This window comes from Quercus suber, unplaced genomic scaffold (assembly GCF_002906115.3).
Source record: "Quercus suber isolate HL8 unplaced genomic scaffold, Cork oak 2.0 scaffold_348, whole genome shotgun sequence".
Lineage (NCBI taxonomy): Eukaryota > Viridiplantae > Streptophyta > Magnoliopsida > Fagales > Fagaceae > Quercus > Quercus suber.
Window position 1 is genome coordinate 218,480 of NW_027069800.1, and position 24,422 is coordinate 242,901.

General features: G+C 35.4%; 3 protein-coding genes across 3 annotated transcripts; all 3 read left to right on the forward strand.

Annotated features, from left to right (window-relative positions):
- Positions 1-1,045: 1,045 nt before the first annotated feature.
- Positions 1,046-3,742, forward strand: LOC111994377 (uncharacterized). Its single transcript, XM_065759957.1, has 2 exons — positions 1,046-2,621; positions 3,162-3,742. Exons 1-2 carry the CDS (start codon positions 1,046-1,048, stop codon positions 3,740-3,742), a joined length of 2,157 nt encoding a protein of 718 aa, XP_065616029.1.
- A 4,287-nt stretch (positions 3,743-8,029) lies between these two features.
- On the forward strand, positions 8,030-18,951 carry LOC111994378 (T-complex protein 1 subunit alpha). Its single transcript, XM_065759965.1, has 17 exons — positions 8,030-8,235; positions 8,378-8,442; positions 9,290-9,379; positions 9,505-9,591; positions 9,830-9,889; positions 10,031-10,081; positions 11,543-11,638; positions 11,810-11,875; positions 12,096-12,313; positions 12,725-12,821; positions 13,804-13,890; positions 15,711-15,845; positions 16,190-16,294; positions 17,447-17,575; positions 17,660-17,763; positions 18,413-18,503; positions 18,603-18,951. The coding sequence occupies exons 1-17, from the start codon at positions 8,175-8,177 to the stop codon at positions 18,687-18,689; spliced, it is 1,629 nt and encodes a 542-aa protein (XP_065616037.1). The 5' UTR covers positions 8,030-8,174; the 3' UTR covers positions 18,690-18,951.
- Positions 18,952-20,148: 1,197 nt separating this feature from the next.
- Positions 20,149-21,951, forward strand: LOC112040895 (T-complex protein 1 subunit alpha-like). Its single transcript, XM_065759958.1, has 5 exons — positions 20,149-20,206; positions 20,482-20,540; positions 20,625-20,728; positions 21,385-21,475; positions 21,575-21,951. Exons 1-5 carry the CDS (start codon positions 20,149-20,151, stop codon positions 21,659-21,661), a joined length of 399 nt encoding a protein of 132 aa, XP_065616030.1. The 3' UTR covers positions 21,662-21,951.
- The last annotated feature ends 2,471 nt before the right edge of the window (positions 21,952-24,422 follow it).

Consider the following 24,422-nt stretch of genomic DNA (forward strand, 5'->3'; position numbering starts at 1 on the left):
TATTTGTTCTTTTATTTCATCACGTGTTGGTCATGTGAGTTAGTTATTAGTTTGTTAAGTTTGCTAATAAGTTTGTTAATGAGTTAATGACTCAGTGTATATAAACAGATCAGTTCTTAATAATAAAGCAGCAGAGCATTATTCATTTTTCTTATCTCATCCAAATCTCTCTCTCTCTCCCAATTTCAATATGGTATCAGAGTGAGTTGGCTCGGTGCATTCCATCGATTCCTAACTCATCCTCCATTGTTAGGGTTTGTTTTGAAGCTTTCTTCACTCTGCATTCCCTTCTTCTTTCATTGATCTTTCTTGCAAAGTTTCTTTAATTCTTTGCTTTCTCTGATTCTTGAAACTAAGTTCTTTGTAAAACCTAGTTCAAGCTTCTTCAATGGCTTCCGCATCTGCCAATACAGATTTCGTATCATCTACTTCTCAATCCTCTGTTCCTGCTTGGGAAAAACCATCCAGTCCCTATTTTTTGCATAGTAGTGAGAATCTTGGCTTGATTCTGGTTAACCAGCCTCTTACTGAAGAGAACTATGCTACTTGGAGCCGAGCTATAATTTATGCTCTTGATTCCAAGAACAAAACTGATTTTGTTGATGGCACCATCAAAGCTCCAACAAGCTCATCGGATCCAATTTTTCCTGCTTGGAAGAAATGCAACAGGATGGTTCTTTCTTGGTTGATCAATTCGATGTCCAAGGATTTGATCTCAAGTGTGATTTACCTGAATACTGCGCAAGAAGTTTGGGTAGATCTCAAGAACCGATTCTCTCAGAGCAATGGCCCTAGGGTTTTTGAACTACAAAGAATGGTGAGCAATCTCTCTCAGGATATTCTTTCTGTGAGTAGTTATTACACGAAATTCAAGGTAATCTGGGATGAATTGGTCAATTATAAGCCAATTCCCTCATGTTCTTATGGTATTTGCAACTGTGGTTCAATGGCTGCTCGGGTTGAGTATCAGGAAGAGGAGTGTACTATGAACTTCCTGATGGGGCTCAATGAGTCTTTTGCAACTGTTAAGGGACAAATCCTATAGATGAAGCACTTGCCTTCACTGAATCAAGTCTTCTCTCTGATCACTCAAGAAGAGAAGCAAAGAAGAGTTGGTTCTAATGCCATTGCAGTTGAATCTGCTGCACTCTTCTCTAGAGGTCCTAATAATTCATCTAACAAAGGAAATTATACCAACAAGCCTAATGGAAGAAGGGAAAGGCCAATTTGTTCACACTGTGGGATTCTTGGTCACGTGGTGGACAAACGCTACAAGATTCATGGCTACCCTCCTAGGTATAAGAACAAAGGCAAAGGGCACTCAGCTAATCAGGTTTCAATGGGTTCCAATCTGGATCATACAGATTCTATGAAGGAGTTGACTACAGTGGCTCTCACTTCTTCTCAATGTCACCAGCTCATGTCCATGTTGCAAGCCCATACTTTGGGATCACAAGGAAATCAAGATTCTCCTCTTGAAACTCATCAAGCTGCCACACTCATTAGTCATACTGCTCCTGTCACCAAGTCCATGCCGCCTGGTAGTTTTCACACTGCAGGTATTTTACCTACACCTATTAATGACATTTTAGATAAACCTGAATGCTTAGATTCTATTAATTCCATGTCTCTTTGTTTGCATTCATCCACCAACTTAGAACACTTAGTTTTTTCTTCCAATCTTGTCATTCCACCTACCCTATTACCTAATGAATGGATTGTTGATAGTGGTGCTACTAATCACATGGTTCATTCCATTTCATATCTTACCAAAATTACTTCTGTAGCTCACATCTCTGTCAAACTTCCTAATGGTGAATCTGTCTTAGTCACTCATGTTGGTCAAGTGCAGTTATCATGTGATTTGGTTCTTGACAATGTGTTGTGTGTTCCTTCTTTTTCATTCAATCTCATTTCCATTGGGAAATTAACACATTATCTGAGGTGTTGCTGCATTTTCCTCTCTCAATTCTGCTTTATACAGAACTTACTCCAGTGGAAGACGATTGGTTTGGGTAGAAAGCATGATGGCCTGTACATTTTACAGCCAACCAATTCTGCCAAGCTTTTTGTCCCAATTCAACTTTCCAATTTCATGCCCACTGTTCTCTCCCATCCTGGTGTTTACTCTCCTTCCTCTGTTATTGCTGATTGTAGTCTTGTCTCATGTAATAACACTACTGTTTCAAATTCTGTCCTGTGGCATAATAGAATGGGTCATCCTTCTTCATCTAGGTTGCACCTGATTAGCTCAACTATTCCTGATGTAATTTTCTGTGATAAAGAGCTTCCTGTTTGCACTGTTTGCCCTTTAGCCAAACAAAAAAGGCTTCCTTTTCCTAATGAGAATAACATTTGTTCTTCCATTTTTGATCTTGTTCATTGTGATATCTGGGGACCATTTTCTGTTCCTTCTATTAATGGTTTTAAATACTTTCTGACCATTGTTGATGATTGTAGTAGATGTACTTGGGTATATTTGTTGAAATTAAAATCTGATGCTAGACCTGTCATTCAATCCTTCTTTTCTTTTGATCCTAATGAGAATAACATTTGTTCTTCCATTTTTGATCTTGTTCATTGTGATATCTGGGGACCATTTTCTGTTCCTTCTATTAATGGTTTTAAATACTTTCTGACCATTGTTGATGATTGTAGTAGATGTACTTGGGTATATTTGTTGAAATTAAAATCTGATGCTAGACCTGTCATTCAATCCTTCTTTTCTTTTGTTGAAACTCAATTTCACCTCAACATTAAAACCTTGAGATCCGATAATGGTCCTGAATTTCATATGCCTCAATTTTTCTCTTCCAAGGGTACCTTGCATCAACTAAGTTGTGTAGATACACCTCAACAAAACTTAGTTGTTGAAAGGAAACACTAACATATTCTGAGTGTTGCTAGAGCCCTTAGGTTTCAAGCTAATTTGCCTTTGAAGTTCTGGGGAGACTGCATCCTTACAGCAGTCTATCTCATTAATAGTCCTTTGTTGAACAATAAAACTCCTTATGAAATCCTTTTGGGAATTGTTCCTTCCTACTCTCATCTCAAAGTCCTAGGTTGTCTATGTTTCGCATCTACTCTCTCTAGGAATAGATCTAAATTTGATCCTAGAGCCTCTCCTTGTGCCTTTCTTGGTTATCCCTATGGTGTCAAAGGATATAAGTTGTTCAATCTTGATACCAAGGCCATTTTCTTGTCTAGAGATGTTGTTTTTCATGAACACATATTTCCTTTTCGTTCCATGGATTTTCATCTTAACAATGCTTCTAACTCTCAACCACTTTCTGGTGGTTCTTTATTTCCACCTCCCTCTTTCATTTTTGATGATTCACCATTGGAAGTTTCTGACACTATGATTGACACTCATACACCTAACATATTTGATTTACCTATCTCTTCTCCCCATGCTATACCAGCCCATCCCATCACTCCTAACCCTACTCCAGTCACACTTAATTCCCCTGCTCAGCTTGCACAACCTGCCCACTTTGTCCAACCTGCCCAACCAGCACCCAGAAAATCATCCAGACCTCACAAAGCCCCTGCTTACCTTCAAGATTTCCATTGTCAACTTGCCTCAACCAATCCCCTACCCTTACCTACCACCCCTTTTCCTATTGAATCTGTCCTTTCTTATGATAGGTTATCTACCCCTCATAGAGTTTTCACCTTTGCTCTCTCTATTTGTGCTGAGCCCAAGTCCTATGCTGAGGCTGCCAGGGACCCTCGATGGTAGGTAGCCATGTCTGATGAGATACAAGCCCTTGAAATCAACAATACTTGGCAGCTTACACCTTTGCCAGCTGGTAAGGTTCCTATAGGTTGTAAATGGGTCTATAAGGTCAAACATAGAGCTGATGGGAGTGTTGAAAGGTTCAAGGCTAGGCTGGTAGTAAAAGGGTACACTCAACAGGAGGGTTTGGATTACTATGAAACTTTTAGTCCAGTTGTGAAGTTTGTCACTGTTAGGACTCTATTGGTTGTTGCAGCTGCTCTTGATTGGCATTTGGTCCAGTTGGATATTAATAATACTTTTTTGCATGGAGATCTTGATGAGGAAGTATACATGCTACCTCCACCTGGTTTTGGTAGCAAGGGGGAGCCTGATTTAGTCTGCAAACTCACCAAGTCCTTGTATGGACTGAAGCAGGCCAGCAGACAATGGTTTGCAAAGCTCTCAACCACAATCATCAACCATGAATTCACTCAGTCCAAATCTGATTACTCTATGTTTACAAGAGTTCATAATGATGTTATCATTGTTATCTTAGTATATGTTGATGATATTTTGGTAGCTAGTAACAACCTTGAAGCTGTTTCAGAGTTTAAACAATTTCTTCATGATCAGTTTAAGCTAAAGGATCTTGGTCCTTTGAAATATTTTCTCGGATTAAAGGTGGCTCAATCCTCCACAGGCATTAGTGTTTGCCAAAGAAAATATGTTTTGGAGCTTCTAGCAGAAATTGGACAGCTAGCAGCCAAGCCTATTAAGTCACCTATGGAGCAACACACTAAGCTATCAAACTATCATGGAGACTTGTTAACAGATCCTTCTCAATATAGGAGACTTGTTGGGAAACTATTGTATCTGACACTGACCAGACCAGATATTGCATATAGTGTGCATCAACTGAGTCAGTTTCTTGCACAGCCTAGACAGCCACATCTCCAAGCAGCCAATAGAATTCTCAAGTACCTAAAAGGGACACCTGGACAAGGTCTCTTTTTCTCAGCAAGTTCAGATTTACACTTGAAAGGTTATTATGATGTTGATTGGGCCAGCTGTCCTGACACAAGGAGGTCTATCACTGGATTTTGTGTATTTTTGGGTGAGTCCTTAATTGCTTGGAAGTCCAAGAAACAACACACTGTGTCTAGGTCTTCTGCAGAATCAGAATACAGGTCTATGGCTGCTGTTGTTAGTGAGTTTGTATGGTTAAAAGGCTTGCTTAAGGACTTGTCAATCAGTCATGAACATCCTGCTCTTTTGTACTGTAACAGTAAAGTTGCAATCCACATAGCAGCTAACCCGGTCTATCATGAGAGGACTAAGCACATAGAGCTTGACTGCCATTTTGTGAGGGAGAAGATACAAGATGGCTTAGTCAAGACCTTTCATGTTTCAACAAAGCACCAATTGGCTGATTTACTTACAAAGCCTCTGGGACATCAACAGTTCAGCAACTTACTTTGCAAGATGGGCATGAGCAACATATATGCTCCATCTTGAGGGGGAGTGTTGAAATATTCAGTCAAGCTGCAAGTAGTTTAGGTGCTTTAGTTGTCACTGCTGTGCTACATGCAATTTTATATTCTCTGTTATTTGTTCTTTTATTTCATCACGTGTTGGTCATGTGAGTTAGTTATTAGTTTGTTAAGTTTGTTAATGAGTTTGTTAATGAGTTAATGACTCAGTGTATATAAACAGATCAGTTCTTAATAATAAAGCAGCAGAGCATTATTCATTTTTCTTATCTCGTCCAAATCTCTCTCTCTCCCAATTTCAATATCTCTACTTTTTTCCCCTTCTTTAATACCAAAATGATGAATTATATTGCCTACATACACTTAAAACATCTATTTAAAACTATATTATTACTTATATATGTTTAATATCACATAATTAGTTTTACGATCAATTTAAATAGACACTGTCTTGGTTAAAAGGTAGTTTGCCTTTTGTTTAGGCAAACCAAGTGGCAAAATTTTGAAATATTATGCATTAGTTTACCTACTGATTTTTTCGCATTTCAATTAGTTTTTACTCTTATGTCAGGATTGAGTTTTGTTTTTCGCATTTCAATTAGGTTTTCCCATTGCATCACTAAAAATTCAATTTGGCTACTTATAAGAAGGTCTTTATTGAGTGGAAAATAACTAGTAGATTTGGCTTCTACTAGGTGTGAAATAATAGAACTACAAAGTATATAAACAACTAAAACTAGGAGATTCCTACTACAAGGTTAATAAACAACTAGTAGTATTGCAATTCTAATAAAAATGTAAATCTAAGATTAGAATAATTAAAACTTAAGAATTGCGCAACTAATTTAAAACATAATATATGTATAAATATATCATGTGCTATATATATAAACATATATGTTATTTAATATGTACAATAATGTATTAGTTGCAAATAAATAGATACACACATTATAGGTTTATTAAAACGTACCATTTGAATTCATGAAGATAAATTAAAAGAATAGTTATAATAATAAATTTTATACTATCTATTAAAAAAAATTATAATTGATAGAGAAATTATATTGCAAAAGGAGATTACTAAAAAGGGCATGCATATGGTGGCAAATAGTATTTGGCTTTTGGTTTGTGCCAAGCCTGCGTGAACAAGCGAAGTCACATTGGTGTCCCTTAGAATAACGATTTGATTGATTATATTTTTCCCCTTAATTTGAGAGTTTTGCTTGTAGTCGTCACTTATATTAATTAAATAAGAAAAACATGAAAACCTAAAATGAAAGAAACTTTATTGATATTTTTTGAGGTAAAAGATAGAAACTTTATTGATATTTTAAAATGTATGTCTTTGTTGAAATAACTAGAATATTATATGACTTTGGTCCTCAAAACAATCTAAGAGAAAGTTGTATGATGGGTGAGATGTCGATGGGTGGTGGCCGCAAATGGTTGGTGGTTGGTTTGAGAGAGAGAGAGAGAGAGAGAGAGAGAGAGAGAGAGAGAGAGAGAGAGAGAGAGAGAGAGAGAGAGAGATCGTATATAAAGGTGTTTTCTTTTTTATACAAACAATCTCAAGTAGAGAACTTCAACAAATGCTCTAAAAATCCAGGAGTACTATATTAGATTTCCAACATTTTTCCTTGCAGGTTTTGTTTCATTCCATTCACAACATCTCTATCCGCTTTCCAAAGTCCATCCCAATTGAGTCCAACCTGCATAGTCATGATTCTCTGTCGGAGGTTCAATTCCACATCTCAAAAGCATCTCACCCTCCCCTTAAATCTATATCCTCTTCAACCATTCATACTAACACCCTAATCAAACTAGATCTCACAATAATCCCAAATTTTATTTACAAACCTTAACCTTATAATCCCCAATTTAAACTACATGTGGGTCTCATGTGTGTTTGCTATTTTTTTTTGGGTGTCAATTACATATTTTGTATGGTTTTTTTTTTTTTTTTTTTTTTTTTTTTTTTTTTTGTGTATATTGGTATCTTGATGGTTAATCTTCATGGGTAATTTTCTTCTTGTTAGGTTGGTTTAAGATAATTTGAGGTTAATTTAAAATCTCAATATTCTGATACCATTTTAGATTACCAATTGTCGTAAAAGCTTAAAATATTAAGATATAGTAAATTTAACCATTTAATCACATACTTTTAGTAAATTACTGTCATAATTTGCCTATGTGACAAGTTGTAAATGGTGGGGTGGGTCCATTTCCATCATTTACAAGTTGTTACATAAACAAATTGTGACAAAGTTGTGAAAATGGCTTTGACATCAAACTTACTCATTGGATGCAGCAAGATTAGTCTTTATTTGCAACAAGCTAACGTGTCACATTTTTATTAGAGATTGAAAAACAAGCATAAAGCACCATCGCCCACTTTAGGTGAGTTGGCACTTTCCCAAGCCTTAAAGGCTAAAAGGGTTCATGGTCATGGACCCAGGTTTAGTGGCCNATGGTGGGTGGGTCCATATTTCCATCATTTACAAGTTGTTACATAAACAAATTGTGACAAAGTTGTGAAAATGGCTTTGACATCAAACTTACTCAATTGGATGCAGCAAGTATTAGTCTTTTATTTGCAACAAGCTAACGTGTCACATTTTTATTAGAGATTGAAAAACAAGCATAAAGCACCATCGCCCACTTTAGGTGAGTTGGCACTTTCCCAAGCCTTAAAGGCTAAAAGGGTTCATGGTCATGGACCCAGGTTTAAGTGGCCTGGGATAGGGTTATACTGACCATTGTCCAAAAAAAAAAAAAAAAAAACAAAAACAAAACATAAAGCAGAGCAGAACGACGTCGTGGCATCCCAAAACCCTTTCGCTTAAAACTTTACGCTCCATTTTCATCTTCTTCTTTATTCTGAACATTCAAGAAACTCTCCTAGTAAACTCTCTGCCTCTCTCTCTCTCTCTCTCTCTCTCTCTCTCTCAGCTAACAAGAAAATGGGAACCCTTGACATTCTCGGCGATCGCCAGTCCGGTCAAGACGTGCGCACCCAAAACGGTACTCTCTCTCTCTCTCACACACACACACACATACAAAACCTGATTTTGTTCAATATATCGTTGTATTGTAAAGGAACTGACTAAGGTTGTTTTGACTTTGATTTGTTTTGTTTTTGTTTGGTCTGTTAATGGTGAAATAGTGATGGCGTGTGGAGCAGTTGCTAATATTGTCAAATCCTCACTAGGTCCTGTCGGACTCGACAAGGTATTACTACTTCCGTTACTGTTGCTGTTGATGTTTTTTGCTGATTCGGTTGTTGCAATTTTGCTTCTTCTTGCCAGGTTTTTATTTTTATATATTTTTATGGTTGCATTTTATATTTTGGGCCTGTTGGAAAAAAATGTGTTTTGAGTTTAAAATAAGCGATTGTAAAAAAGTAAGGAGGAGACAGGGTTTTGGTTTTTAAAAACGCTTTTTTAATATCCCAAAACGCCTAACCAAACGGACCCTTTATAGTAAGTGTGTGCGTGCTCGGGTGCATACTATTTTTTAATATTCATTTTAATGTAAGGAATTTTAAAGTTTGCAATTAAGGTATTGAATTACCAGTATGCATAGTTTTGTCCGTGCGATTTGAAATTAAGCGAATTGCTTCTTCTCTAAGCTGTGACTTTGTTCATCTGTGAATGCACGATGGGTTGGAATGACATTTGTATAAGGCGGCAGTGAAGATTAAAGGGTATTTTTTGTTTATTTGTTTACTTGTGTGTTTTTTGAGTTCAGAAAGTTACCAAACCTGTCAAGACTATGTAACTTAATAATAGAAATATAGTTAAGATGCTGAAGTGTGTGTTAATGTTATTGCATCATGGATATTAATTGATAGAGAGGCATTGGAGACATACCCATTTTTTCCCTTTTGATTGCAAAGGTTTTGATATAGTTAAAATACTTAACTGAATGTCAATGTTATTGCTGTGTTTTCAATATTAATTGATAGAGGTGTTCGTAACTTGCCTTTTTTTCCCTTTTCATCGCTAAGCTTTTATTTGGACTATGTAGTTCTGCCAGAGGGTATAATTTTGATTTGCTTTTTGGTTGATGATTTCAGATGCTTGTTGATGATATTGGAGACGTGACAATTACTAATGATGGTGCTACAATACTGAAGATGTTAGAGGTTGAGCACCCTGCTGCCAAGGTGGATAAACAATCTCATCTTGCTCATTCTTTGTTTTATTACTGGATGTGTGTTTTTTCTGTGCTATTGAGCATTGCCACTCTATAACATGTTTTGATTTATTTAAATTTTTTGGTGGTCCACAGGTACTCGTGGAGTTGGCAGAGCTTCAAGACCGAGAAGTTGGAGATGGGACAACATCAGTGGTCATTATAGCTGCGGAGTTGCTGAAGGTAAGTGTAGCTAGCCTGTTAATTTGGGATCTTATGAAAGGAATTTTCTTATGATCTGATGAACGACAACTTAATTAATCATGATTATGCAGAGTGCAAATAGTAATCATGGTTAGAAAAAGTGAACATCTACTTTACATCCACGATTAAGTGTTGTTTTTGAGATCTCATATGATAGCAACTCTTTTATGGTCTGATGGATGATGACTTAATGGTTTATTTAATCATAATTCTGCAGAGAGCAAATGATTTGGTGAGGAACAACATTCACCCTACATCTATAATCAGTGGTTACAGAGTGAGTCTCTCTCTCTCTCTCTCTCTTCTGTTTTAAGTTTGAACCCTAATCAGTTTTTCCACTGTCTTTTGTGGCTTGTTACTTGGTAAGTTGCCTTATAGTTTTATCCTTTGTATTTCTCTATGTTTTTAATGTAAATAGCTTGCTATGAGGGAGGCATGCAAATATGTGGAGGAAAAATTGGCTGTGAAGGTAAGGCTCCTCTGTCTTTGTCCTTAAATAATTGCATGTGCGTGTTTATATGAAACCGGACAATTAAGGTTCATAAACAGTATTATGAGTTGAAGGCATGAATGAAAGTTTGTTTCAATCACTTGCTCTGCCACTACAGACCTTATTTTGAGTTTGTGATTTTTCATCATTTATGCCCAAAATGGCATAGAGGGTTCGGTATGCAATACTGTGGTTCCCACTAAAGATCAGAAAATGTTGTTGTAATATTACGTGCTCTGCTTAGTCTATTCACGCATCTGTTGCAACTTTCCTATGGATTACTTGCCTACCTTTGTTTCAGGCATGTAGGCATGCAAGTTCTTCTAATGTTACAATCTCAAATTTAAGAGATCAATTAAATCTAAAAATGAAGAGCACTGGGTATTGTTTTATTACATTCAGCCAGTCGTACAGAGATCTTAAGAACATAGGATTAAGGGAATTTAGAAGGAGATCAACAGCATTAGAAGTGTGATTATTCCCTTCTCTTCATGTAATTTACATTATGCTTAAAGGAACCAGACTCTAAATTTGCTCTATTACATTCATCCAATCATACAAGATCTTAAGAACATAGACTTAAGGGAATTTATAAGGAGATCAATGTCATCATATGTGTGATTATTTCCTTCTCTCCATGCAATTTACATAATGCTTAAAGGAACCACACTCTAAATTTGCCTCTTGTAGGACTACCAAAGTCCCTTTCCAACAAATAAGTACCTCAATAACCCGTATAGGCATCATGAAATGTCCCAAAAAGAGAAAACAGCAGTGCCTCGAGCTCCTTTTGGCTGTACAAATGATGTAATAAATGGTTTACTAACTCTCCACTAGATGATACATACAGCACCAGTCTATGATCACATCTCTCTCATTCTTAGAGTGTCCATTGTTGAATTCTATGAAGATGCAGCTTCTCCCCAAACAAAGAATGGAATCTTTTTGAGATGCTTTCACTCTGCAAATACTCTTCCGAGGGAACATAGAGGACCCTCTCAAAGCACCTTAGTAAGATTGTACATCTTCTGCTTCTAGTCAACCTCCTGCACATTATAATGTTGCTTTTCTTCAAGGATAATTAGAGAAAAACAACTCAAACAAGGAATCCACTTACCTTAGTTCCTGATATTGGGAGGCTCTCAGAAAGTGAAAATCCTAATCTGTCTTCTTCTCCTGAAATATGGAAAATATGTGGGGTACTGAAGCATCCCTGCCCTCAGCTAGCAAAAACAAATATGGAAAGAAATTATTTAAAGCCATCTCCCCACACAAGTGATGGCAAAAAAGAACTTTCCTATCATCCCCTATCACAAATTTAATCATTTCAACATAGAAGATGGACCTTATTCATTGTGTTCTGGATGGAAATGCTTTGTCTAAGCTATAACATATCTAATAGTATATTCCTGATAAGGGTTTTTTTGTTGATTTTTTTAGGTTGAAAAGCTTGGAAAAGATTGTCTAATTAACTGTGCCAAGACAAGCATGTCCTCAAAGTTGATAGCTGGTGACAGTGACTTCTTTGCAAATCTGGTATGCTGATTTGTTGTACATGTGAATGTAATATGGATTTTTTGTTCCAAGAATCTGGATGTCATTGAAATTGATACGCTTTCTATACTTAAACAAGCCATCTGTGTATCGTTGGCTTGTGATGAGTGTTTAATGTGTTTTATTGGTTTTTGTATGTGATTGTATTTCTAGGTTGTGGAAGCTGTGCAATCTGTTAAAATGACAAATGCACGGGGGGAAGTCAGATACCCAATAAAGGTAGGTGTTTGCGCATTCTCCACATCTTGCTTGGGAAGGTTTTGTAGTGTGGACATATACTTAATAGGAAATTGAAATCTCTTAAGTGTTTCTTGTAAACTGCTGGCAAGTAAATTCTTTAGCTTGACATGGCTCAACCTGCTTTTCATGGTTTTAGAGACATGCTAAAATTTGTGGATATGAAAGTTGTAATGCCCTAATTGTTCTTATGATGTTCCAGGGAATTAATATTTTGAAAGCTCATGGCAAAAGTGCAAAAGATAGCTATCTTTTGAATGGGTATGCTCTAAATACGGGTCGTGCTGCCCAAGGAATGCCTATTAGAGTTGCCCCTGCAAAGATTGCCTGTCTTGACTTTAATCTTCAGAAGACAAAGATGCAAATGGGTGTCCAAGTCTTAGTCAGTGATCCCAGGGAGCTTGAAAAAATTCGTGAAAGGTTATAAGATAATAAAAAGTATTTTCTTTTAGGTTAATGATTGTCATTACTTGATTAATCATTATTTTTTTGCACCACTGAAGCATGCATTTCACTTTCCAATTGCTTGCTTCTTTGCAGTAATTGATTTAGAATCCAATTACCTATATAATAGAGCAGTCTATTAAAGCCACAAAATCAGTCATCTATGCATATATACATGCATATGATTTTGTATCTTGTTAAAATTCATTTACTATTCTTTAATGCATGTTTGGCACAATCCAAAGAGTCTCATACTTTATGCTTTTGCTTTGTGTTGTGATAATCTTAATCACCTCTTCTCTATATGGTTATGAAGATGAAAATCATTATTCAATATTTGTCTAATTTCTTGCTCATGTGGAACTTATTTTACATCTATCTTAACAGAGAAGCTGATATGACCAAAGAACGCATTCAGAGACTTTTGAAAGCTGGAGCCAATGTTGTTCTAACAACAAAAGGGATTGATGACATGGCACTCAAGGTAAGCCTCTACAGATATTTGATTCTCCAACTGCTTTACATCTATCCCATCCGGTGTTGAATTGGCTGGCATGATTATTAGCATTCTATCCCATGCTACCACTTTACCTGAAGTTGGTTGCTGCATTGGTTATAGTCATCTTTTTGTTGGCATAACTCAAATGGTCACTTATTTTTTTGTCATGGTCTAGTGATTAGTATAATTGGAGAATGGAAAGATTTGTCGAAGTTCTACCTTTATATACCACTTAGTTTTTCTAATTATATTTTCTTAAGGAGCCAGAGCCAATCCAAATTCTATTAATAGTGGACAAATTGGCATATTACCCAATTACATGCCTATTTCCATGTTTTGAGAAATATTTTCCCTCCAAATTGAGGAAAACACAGTTTTATGGGTTTGAGTAGAAATGTTGAATGCTGTTTGGAAATGTAAGAACCTTTGAAACACAAAATTTTTAGGGAATTGGAAGTGTCGAAGTTCCTATTTCTTTTAAGCCCTGAGACAAAATGAAGTTTATGGTGCCTGGAATATCACACACCTTGGTATTTCCTTGTAGCATAGGAAATTTTTAAGGAAGTGCATAGAGCTGTTATTGTGTTTTGTTTTAGAGAGGTATTATTGATCTATTGAATCATCTAAAGCTGGTTGCTGTACTTACAGTGGTTGGGCTGGGAAAAAGATAATTGAGCTAATGGCCTATTAGAGATGGAGGATTTTTTTTTCTCCTGGTTAATGTTTGTAGCATGATGCTTTGATATGTAAGTTTTGAGTCAATTGCTTTCTAGTTTTTGTACAGTGTGTTGTTGATTGTGTGGTCTATGGTGTCTTGAATGGGTTTACTTTAATTACAGTGAATTCAACCTAACAAGCTGTTTTCTTAGATTGTTCTTCTGTGGTTTTCTGCTAGTTTATTGTGTTACTACCATCAAGCTTTCAAGCAGATCTAATTCGTTGTGTGGATTCTTTGTTGTTGTTTCAGTACTTTGTTGAGGCTGGGGCCATTGCTGTGAGACGTGTTCGCAAGGAGGATATGCGCCATGTTGCCAAGGCAACAGGTGCAACCATGGTAAATTCCTAGCCTGCTTATGTAATGCTATTAATTTTCAAGGCTGTTTTTAATTTTCTTTCAACATTGGCTAATAATTAATTCAATCATGGATGTACAAAGGGCAATAGTTTGTTTGGAATATTGTGATGCATATTTTCTGAAGTTGCAGAGCTTAAATAATTCTTGGGTGGTGAGAGGAGCAAACTTTTGAGTTTTACTTCTTGTTCTTTAACTATCTATAATAATAAATAAATAAATAGTGTATTTTTGGTCCACATTAGGGTCTCTGCTGTTAATATACAAGCTGCAAATGGAATTATTTCACTCCACCAATTAATGTGACGGAGTTATCTGATATCATAAGTATGCCGAAAGCAACACTTGGGAGTACATACAGTATCTAGTCAGGCTTCTGATTGGTAGTTGAATTTGATCAATATGTGATAAACTTTCCTTCTATCCGTAGCCTTCTCTAAAGTCTTAGTACAGGCTATTCATGTTTGATTTGTTGATTCTTATAAGCTCTTTGATTAACCCTGACATAGTGTCCAAGCATAGAAGCTTTTTCCTTCATCACAAGCACGGGGATATTTTTAAATCTCAAATGCCGCATGATATAGCTTTACTGAAGACAATGGTTTACATTTTTAGCCACAGAAGCTAATCCACTTTAAAACCTGTGTTAACTACATACATGAAACTTGGTGATTCACTATAATTTTTTATTGTGTAAGCCATTCTTTTTGTTTCAAATGGTAACTTCCTGGAAATCAAGAAATTAAACAGAACTTAAGAACTTAAAAACATAATGTCCACTGGAAAAAGTAGCGTGTGGGAAGTACTCCTCTACTTGGCAAAGCATCTGCCTCAGTGCCTTCTGATGTTGTGGCAGTATCATAAAATGTCTACATTTAATTGGTTATTGTTGCCATAATTCTATATGTTTATATTGGTAATGATTCCTAAAATATAATTTTAGTTTTTGACCTACTTCCAGCTTTTAGCCTTTTAGTTTGTATTTCAATTGCAAGGTTATTTACTTCATTAGTCCCATAATTAGTGTCTTTATAGAAATGATTAAATATTATTAAAAAAGCAATCAATTTAAAAACATTTCAAACTTTCAACAAAGCTTTACAAAGTTGTCGCTTTGAAATTAATGTGTATTGTGGGTGTTTTGGGAAAATTTCAGAATTAATGCTATAAATTTTGGATGTGGACATGCATTATTGAACAAGTTAAAAAATGCAATTTGAGCCACTTATTATAAAATTGAGTACCATCCTATTCATGTTCTCATATAGGTGTAGTGGTATGCGTACAGTTGAATATGTTTATATCTCTTGTTGGCTGTTTTCTATTTTTTTAAATTTCCTTTTGGACATTAATTTAGTCCTTGCTAAGAAATTAAACCATATGTGCATTGGCACATACCAATTTCCAAGTCTTCCAGAATTCCCATATGATGAGAGGAAGCAGTGATGTCTATGATTTAAGTGAGGTCGCTTGGTTGAGGCTGTGTGCTCAGTTTTGTCTTAGAGAATGCCTTGTTAGACTTGGACATGAGACTTTATTGCGCTTCTTGTTATGTCGGCATTTGATTGGTTTGAAGGCATGTGTTCCCAACTTAATTGATGGATAATGTAAACATTGATCCTGAATTTCCAGAGTGATGAGGGAGGGAATTTTTGGAATCTATGTTTAGCTCTTTCTTTATTCAATTCAAGTTCACACATCTTCGATTCTCCACTGCATGTTTATGATAATTTTACTGAATTTTGGACAGGTTAACCGTTATTATTCTTTTTATGATTGTGTACTATTGATGGATGATGCAGGTATCAACATTTGCTGATATGGAAGGAGAGGAATCATTTGATTCTTCACTGTTAGGATATGCAGATGAAGTTGTTGAGGAGCGCATTGCTGATGATGATGTGATATTGATAAAGGGGACTAAAACTACAAGTGCGGTGAGTAATTTATTTTATTTTGAATTGGATTTAGTTTTGTGTTTGGGACCCAATTGTTTGTAATCCTTGTGGAATTCCTATGGGCTTGACAATGAGTGCTATACCTCTGTTAAGTTTGATTGTTGATACCCTATGCTAAATTATATTCAAAGAATGATTTTATTTATTTATTTGATATTGGTAAGTTACACACTATGTGAGGATGTGCCATTGAGCTATATTCAAAGAATGCTTAATATAAAATTTTAGTTTTTTATTATTATTTAATGTATTGATTGTTACATATTAGTTACACATTGAGGATGTGCCATTGATGTTTTCTTTTTACAACATACTTTCTCTAGATTTCCTTGATCCTCCGAGGGGCAAATGACTATATGCTTGATGAGATGGAGAGATCTCTGCATGATTCTCTTTCTATTGTTAAAAGGACCCTTGAATCCAATACGGTATACTTTGTCTCTTTCTTTAATACATGATTATAATTTTGAACTCTTTAGTATGTTGTTTCTTAATGTTGCTTTTTGTGATTAGCTAAGATATTAGATTATGGTTGTATTGGTTTAATTCTTAAAATGATATGGGAAAATCAAATAAGATGGTTTTTTTTTTTTTTTTTAATTATTTTTTTTATTTTTATTTATGTGCTTTTGTTGTTCGAACATTAGGCAACTAAAGAAATTATATCACTGACTCTGTTAACCAAATTGTTTGGCAATTATGTTAGAATCTGCTTTGTGGGCATTGAGCTTTCTATTGTATCTGCCGTTAAGCTTTTTGTGTATCTTAGTGGCACAATTTTTGCTTTGGAATGCATACTAGATTTAGATTATAGTTTTTTTTTTCCTTGATATGTCATTACATTAATTATGAGGATATTAAGAACCCTTGTTTTATGTAATGATAATTTTATTGAAATGAGTCTACTTTGTGGAAGAAGACATGAAGTAGCCTAAAGAGTTACAATTGAAGACATATCTACGAGCCATCACCAAAATCTTATCATGAAATTTGAAATATTAGGTATCTGGTGATCTGACAAGGTTGTAGGCCTGGTATGCTAATTGCTAAAGCATGCATATGCACAAGAGAGTCATTTCCAGACTAGCAGAATCTTTTGAGATTGGAAAAGAACTTCATATTTGTTCTCTTGTTATTCTTTAATGTGGAATCAATGCACTTTGGCATGACTTAATTTCTGGTATCCACCAAAAATAGACGAGAGAGTAGTTACTAATTTATTAGAATTATGAAATTGTATCATCTTTCTGGTGTTGAGCAGAATCTTTTAGAAGATAGTCATATCAAATTATTTGGCAAAATTAAGAGTTATCAGTTATTTCATCTTCATGAGTCATGTCGCACTTGCAGGGCTTGCCATTTAGCTTCTCATGGATTCAAATGGGCTATTTCCTAATTGTTTTTTTTTTCTTCTCTCAAGAATCAAATAGGACATTTTTCTCCCCCACCGCGCCCAATCTTTTCTCCCCAAAAAAGTCTGGGAGTTGTGTGCAATGTTTTCTTAAAAAAAGGAGAAGAGAAATTAGAATTCATTTATCTATGTGGTTTTCATATTCTTCATTTTCATATTTGCAATACAGGTGGTTGCAGGTGGAGGTGCAGTTGAGGCTGCCTTGTCTGGGTATTTGGAGTGCCTTGCTACAACTTTAGGATCCCGTGAACAGTTGGCAATTGCTGAATTTGCCGAATCTCTGTTAATTATCCCAAAGGTTTGCTATAATTTATGAGTGCATGATATAAGCCCCCATCCTCACTGATATTATTGAGGAGACAATAACATGTGTTTGTTTCAGGTGCTTGCTGTCAATGCTGCTAAGGATGCCACTGATTTAGTTGCAAAACTACGGGCTTACCATACCATAGCACAAACCCAAGCTGATAAGAAGCATTTATCCAGGTATTTGTTTTGAAGCTCCTGTGAGTGGCATTCTGGATTAAAGCAATGGGCAATTTATTGCTCCCTGTCATTCTCTGCAATTTCTGTAACCTGAAACTAATCACACTAAAAATTCGTTTCGAGTAGGTTATAGTTTATTATTTTTCTTCTTCTTTTCCCTAAACTGGAACTAATCACACTAAGAAATTCATTTCCATTCAAGTGTTTACTACATTTCTGCTACTGTGGGTTACAGTTCATTCTAGGTAAGCTTGACAGTTATGGAATGTGTATGCAGTATGTGCAAAGTTAATTCTATTCTTTCATTATATTATACTACAATTTGAGGAACACCGATGAGCTCTATCTCAAATGATGCTTCCTTCCCTTTGTTAGAATAAGGTGGAGGGTGGTGTGTTCAAAACTCAATGCATATGTAACTTACCAATAAAACAAAACTATTATTTTTAGGGAACAATCATATAGTGTTATATACAGTGCAATAGGTAATAGTATAATAATAACTTGTGTTATGTGTGTGTGTTTGTGTGCGTGTGAGAGAGAGAGAGAGAGAGAGAGTTCATAATGTGGATTTTTTGGCGTCTGAAGGAAATTTTGTCACATGATCTGCCATTCCATATTAATTGGTTTGGTTCTTTAATTATTGCAGCATGGGACTGGACCTTTTGAAGGGAACAGTTCGGAACAACTTAGAAGCCGGAGTCATTGAGCCTGCAATGAGTAAAGTGAAGATAATTCAGGTAAATGTTGTCAAACATACAAATGCTGCTGTAACAAATTTATTATATAGATTTGAAATGGCCTCTTAAAGTTGTTTACTGAAATTTTCTGTTTGACAGTTTGCGACTGAAGCAGCAATAACGATTCTTCGAATTGATGACATGATCAGGCTTGTCAAAGATGAAGGTCAGGGTGACCAGGATTAGGATTGGTTTCTTTTTGGAAAAAGAGGGGGGAGATTGTTTTTATAGTTTGCTACTGTGGACTTTGGTGTCATGCTTGTAATTTTTGGCTGAGGCAATCTCTTTTTCTATTCTTTTTGGTCTTGTATTGTTGTAGCTTAATTTTATGGATAACGTCTTGGTAAAATGTCAGAATGCAGGTACTTTTTTAAGTAGATTTTGTTGTAGAAATGAAAATTCAAGCAAAGACTGGAAAATGAACGGTTGTGTTCAGTTTTTGGGTTTATGGCTCGATCAAGCTTTTCTTTATCGCTCTACCATTTTGCATATTTTTTCTGCACGTAGTTTCTTCTTGTATAACGATGAGATTGTAACAAATGTATAGGCAAAACTGCGAGCCAGGCAATAGACTTTATTAGCTTAGGTTGTTTATTTAGAGGCTTGGTTAATCTTACAATAGGGCGGGAATGGTTGGGATGGGTCTAGATGGCTTGAACTGCCAAGCAGCTTTGTGAACTTAGTAGGTTGCTAGGTTCGTACTTTTAGTAAGTTAATTGTGAAGAATTTTTTTGTCGGGTGGAGTTGGCAAGATTTGGTTTGTCTTAGAGCTCACCCTATATTAATCTCCAATAAGAACATCATATTGAAATCAAGTAGAAGAATCTTCTTAAACATATGATAGACTTAAAAAATAAATAAATAAATAAAAGAGAAAAAAAAAAGAAGGAGAGAATCTTCTTAATCATATGATAGGCTGATAGCCAGAACTGTCTTTCTCGTTCTAATGATCACGAAGCAAGTTGGGTTTCACGAAAAAGAGAAGTTTTGGTCAGCCATTATAGGGACATTTGCAAGCTATGTTGGGTTATATTTACTTCTACTTGAACCATGATAAATGAAGTTTTCAGTTGTAGCTGTCTTCTTTGCATTGAGAAGGAAGAAATTGTGGAGTATCTATTTATAGATTGCCCCATTGCTCAAATCGCATGGTCTATGTCACCACTCATCATGGCCTTTTCAATTCATTGAGCTGAACACTAATCAATTGTTGATTGGATTAAGACTGTTTTAAACCCTTGGTGGGTTCTCAAAGTACCTTAAGATGAAGCACAGAATCTAATCCTCTTTGCAGAAATTTGCTGCAATGTGATTTGGTGGACAAGAAACAAACAGCAGGAGGTGTAAGAGTAGATAGACCCTCTAAAAATAGCAAATCAGATCCAATCAGTTTACGCAAACTTTTTACTCACTCTAGAACTTATCTATCCCAGCAATCTTGGTACTCTTTTTAATTAGAGATGTAAATTTTATGGTCACCATGTTGTTAGGTGGACATGACCCAAACCCAATTGTTACTCCGGATTTAGCTGAGGAAGAGGCCTGATCCCTGCTTCAACCCCATGATTGCAAGATTGCTACTGTCAGTACATATCGACAAAACTGATCGACAAAATTGCTAAAGTCATTATTGCTGTCACCAAACATGACACAACTCGTGTATTCCCCCTGCTTTCAGTGGATCTACCATGGTAAAATGAATGGTAAAAAAAAATCAAATTTACTCTTAATTATTCATCTGTGATTCTTGCTGCTCTCCGCTTTTCAAATAGTGTCTATTTTTACCTATAAAAGGCATATTTCTCTTAATTTTTAATCAGAACTTAATTTTTCAGGCTTTCATATTTTTCTTTACTTTCCCAGCTATCTACTCTTGTAATCTTTGCTTCTTTCCTGCTTGGAAATATATATATATATATATATATTCAATAGTATTTTAAGCTGTAAAAGGTTTTATTAGTTGAGTTAATTAAAAAAGGATCCCGTGAACAGTTGGCAATTGCTGAATTTGCCGAATCTCTGTTAATTATCCCAAAGGTTTGCTATAATTTATGAGTGCATGATATAAGCCCCCATCCTCACTGATATTATTGAGGAGACAATAACATGTGTTTGTTTCAGGTGCTTGCTGTCAATGCTGCTAAGGATGCCACTGATTTAGTTGCAAAACTACGGGCTTACCATACCATAGCACAAACCCAAGCTGATAAGAAGCATTTATCCAGGTATTTGTTTTGAAGCTCCTGTGAGTGGCATTCTGGATTAAAGCAATGGGCGATTTATTGCTCCCTGTCGTTCTCTGCAATTTCTGTAACCTGAAACTAATCACACTAAAAATTCGTTTCGAGTAGGTTATAGTTTATTATTTTTCTTCTTCTTTTCCCTAAACTGGAACTAATCACACTAAGAAATTCATTTCCATTCAAGTGTTTACTACATTTCTGCTACTGTGGGTTACAGTTCATTCTAGGTAAGCTTGACAGTTATGGAATGCGCATGCAGGATGTGCAAAGTTAATTCTATTCTTTCATTATACTATACTACTATTTGAGGAACACCGATGAGCTCTATCTCAAATGATGCTTCCTTCCCTTTGTTAGAATAAGGTGGAGGGTGGTGTGTTCAAAACTCACTGCATATGTAACTTACCAATAAAACAAAACTATTATTTTTAGGGAACAATCATATAGTGTTATATACAGTGTAATAGGTAATAGTATAATAATAACTTGCGTTATGTGTGTGTGTGTGTGTGTGTGTGTGTGTGAGAGAGAGAGAGAGAGAGAGAGAGTTCATAATGTGGATTTTTTGGGTCTGAAGGAAATTTTGTCACATGATCTGCCATTCCATATTAATTGGTTTGGTTCTTTAATTATTGCAGCATGGGACTGGACCTTTTGAAGGGAACAGTTCGGAACAACTTAGAAGCCGGAGTCATTGAGCCTGCAATGAGTAAAGTGAAGATAATTCAGGTAAATGTTGTCAAACATACAAATGCTGCTGTAACAAATTTATTATATAGATTTGAAATGGCCTCTTAAAGTTGTTTACTGAAATTTTCTGTTTGACAGTTTGCGACTGAAGCAGCAATAACAATTCTTCGAATTGATGACATGATCAGGCTTGTCAAAGATGAAGGTCAGGGTGACCAGGATTAGGATTGGTTTCTTTTTGGAAAGAGAGGGGGGGAGATTGTTTTTATAGTTTGCTACTGTGGACTTTCTGGTGTCATGCTTGTAATTTTTGGCTGAGGCAATCTCTTTTTCTATTCTTTTTGGTCTTGTATTGTTGTAGCTTAATTTTATGGATAACGTCTTGGTAAAATGTCAGAATGCAGGTACTTTTTTAAGTAGATTATGTTGTAGAAATGAAAATTCAAGCAACGACTGGAAAATGAACGGTTGTGTTCAGTTTTTGGGTTTATGGCTCGATCAAGCTTTCTTTATCACTCTACCATTTTGCATATTTTTTCTGCACGTAGTTTCTTCTTGTATAACGATTAGATTGTAACAAATGTATTGGCAAAACTGCGAGCCAGGCAATAAACTTTGTAAGCTTAGGCTGTTTATTTAGAGGCTTGGTTAATCTTACAATAGGGCGGGAATGATTGGGATGGATCTAGATGGCTTGAACTGCCAAGCAGCTTTGTGAACTTGGTAGGTTGCTAGGTTCGTACTTTTAGTTAGTTAATTGTGAAGAATTTTTTTGTCGGGTGGAGTTGGCAAGATTTGGTTTGTCTTAGAGCTCACCCTATATGAATCTCCAATAAGAACATCATATTGAAATCCAGTAGAAGAATCTTCTTAAACATATGATAGACTTATAAGGAAAAAGAGAATCTTCTTAATCATATGATAGCCAGAACTGTCTTTCTCATTCTAATGATCACGAAGCAAGTTGGGTTTCACGAAAAAGAGAAGTTTTGGTCAGCCATTATAGGGACATTTGCAAGCTATGTTGGGTTATATTTACTACTACTTGAACCATGATAAATGAAGTTTTCATTTCTAGTTGTCTTCTTTGCATTGCTCAAATCGCATGGTCTATGTCACCACTCATCATGGCCTTCTCAATTCATTGAGCTGAACACTCCTCAAATGTTGATTGGATTAAGACTGTTTTAAACCCTTGGAGGGTTCTCAAAGTACCTTAAGATGAAGCACAGAATCTAATCCTCTTTGCAGAAATTTGCTGCAATGTGATTTGGTGGACAAGAAACAAACAACAGGAGGTGTGGGAGTAGATAGACCCTCTAAAAATAGCAAATCAGATCCAATTAGTTTACGCAAACTTACTCACTCTAGAACTCATCTATCTCAGCAATCTGGGTACTCTTTTTAATTAGAGAAGTAAATTTTATGGTCACAATGTTGTTAGGTGGACATGACCCAATTGTTACTCCAGATATAGCTGAGGGAGAGGCCTGATTCCTGCTTCAACCCCATGATTGCAAAATTGCTACTGTCAGTACATACTACATACAGACAAAACTGATTGACAAAATTGCTAAAGTCATTATTATTGTCACAAGACATGACATTACTCATTTACTGTATTTCCTCGGCTTTCAGTGGATCTACCATGGTAAAATGAGTAGTTAAAAAAAAAAATCAAATTTACTCTTAATTATTCATCTGTGATTCCTGCTGCTCTCTACTATTCAAATAGTGTCTGTTTCTACTTATAAAAGGCATGTTTCTCTTCATTTGTAATAAGAACTTAATTTTTTAGCTTTCATATTTTCCCTTACTTTCCCAACTATCTACTCTTGTAATCTTTGCTTCTTTCCTGCTTGGAAATATATATATATATATATATATATATTCAATAGTATTTTAAGCTATAAGAGATTTTATTAGTTGAGTTAATTAAAATTCATGAATATTTCGATTGTTTATTATAAATTGGATAGAGAACATTAACAACAAATAAGTCTATTACAAAATAACTCCAATTTATCAAAAACCTATAAAAGTTCACCATAGGTGGTGGTTCATTAAAAATAAGCAAAAATGCAAATTACTCCTTCTAAGTTTGACAAAAATTCATTTCAGTCATCTAACTTTACTTTCATTTATTTGAATCTTCTAAATTTCAAGTTCATTCAATTAAAATCTCTCCATTATTACTGTGTCTAATTTTTTAATTTTTTTTCCTTCAATTTTTTTTAAATTATAAATTTTCAATTAATTATTGAAAAATATATTTCAAATTATTTTATTTTTTTTAAAAAAAAAAAAAACCTAACTTTGTGTTCAATACTTGTTGATTGACCTATAGTGTGTATGAAAGAAAGAGAATTGAAGTTGACATTGAAAATTGACCCTTGAATTCTAGAGCCTTTTCTTTTTCTTGGTTGTTGTTTTGGGGGGGGGGGTTGGTGGGGGGGGTTGATTCATAGCTACAAATGTTCAGATAGAACTAATCCTATCGTGACTGTTGTTCCACTTGGTAACTAGTAAATCAGAGTGAATAAACCTTAGATTTTTTTTTGTTGTAGTTTCGCAAAGTTTTTTTTCCCCAAGTAATTGGAGTCCACCTCATACTGATTTTCATTGTATCCCTAAGAATGTCCATTCTTGAATCCCTTTATTGGTGTCAGCTAAAATGGCTTTTCTCACAAAGTATTTTTTCTTTAGATATAATGTTTATAATTATAAATATTTTAGATCATGACCTGATCATGCTACTTAGGTAAGAATAACAGCAATCATTAGTATTTTGAATACATCATATGGACAATCCTGAAGGCTATTTGATGTTTGGAGATGGTCCCAAGAATTTCCCAACGTCGCAGGGAGTAGAATTTGAGATCCCAAATTACTTTTGAGAGATTTTGGTGGAGAGTTTCATCACCAGAATCTTTAAACTATCACCATAAATAGAGGGCTCTTTTATTTTTTTTTTTGTTGGGGGGGG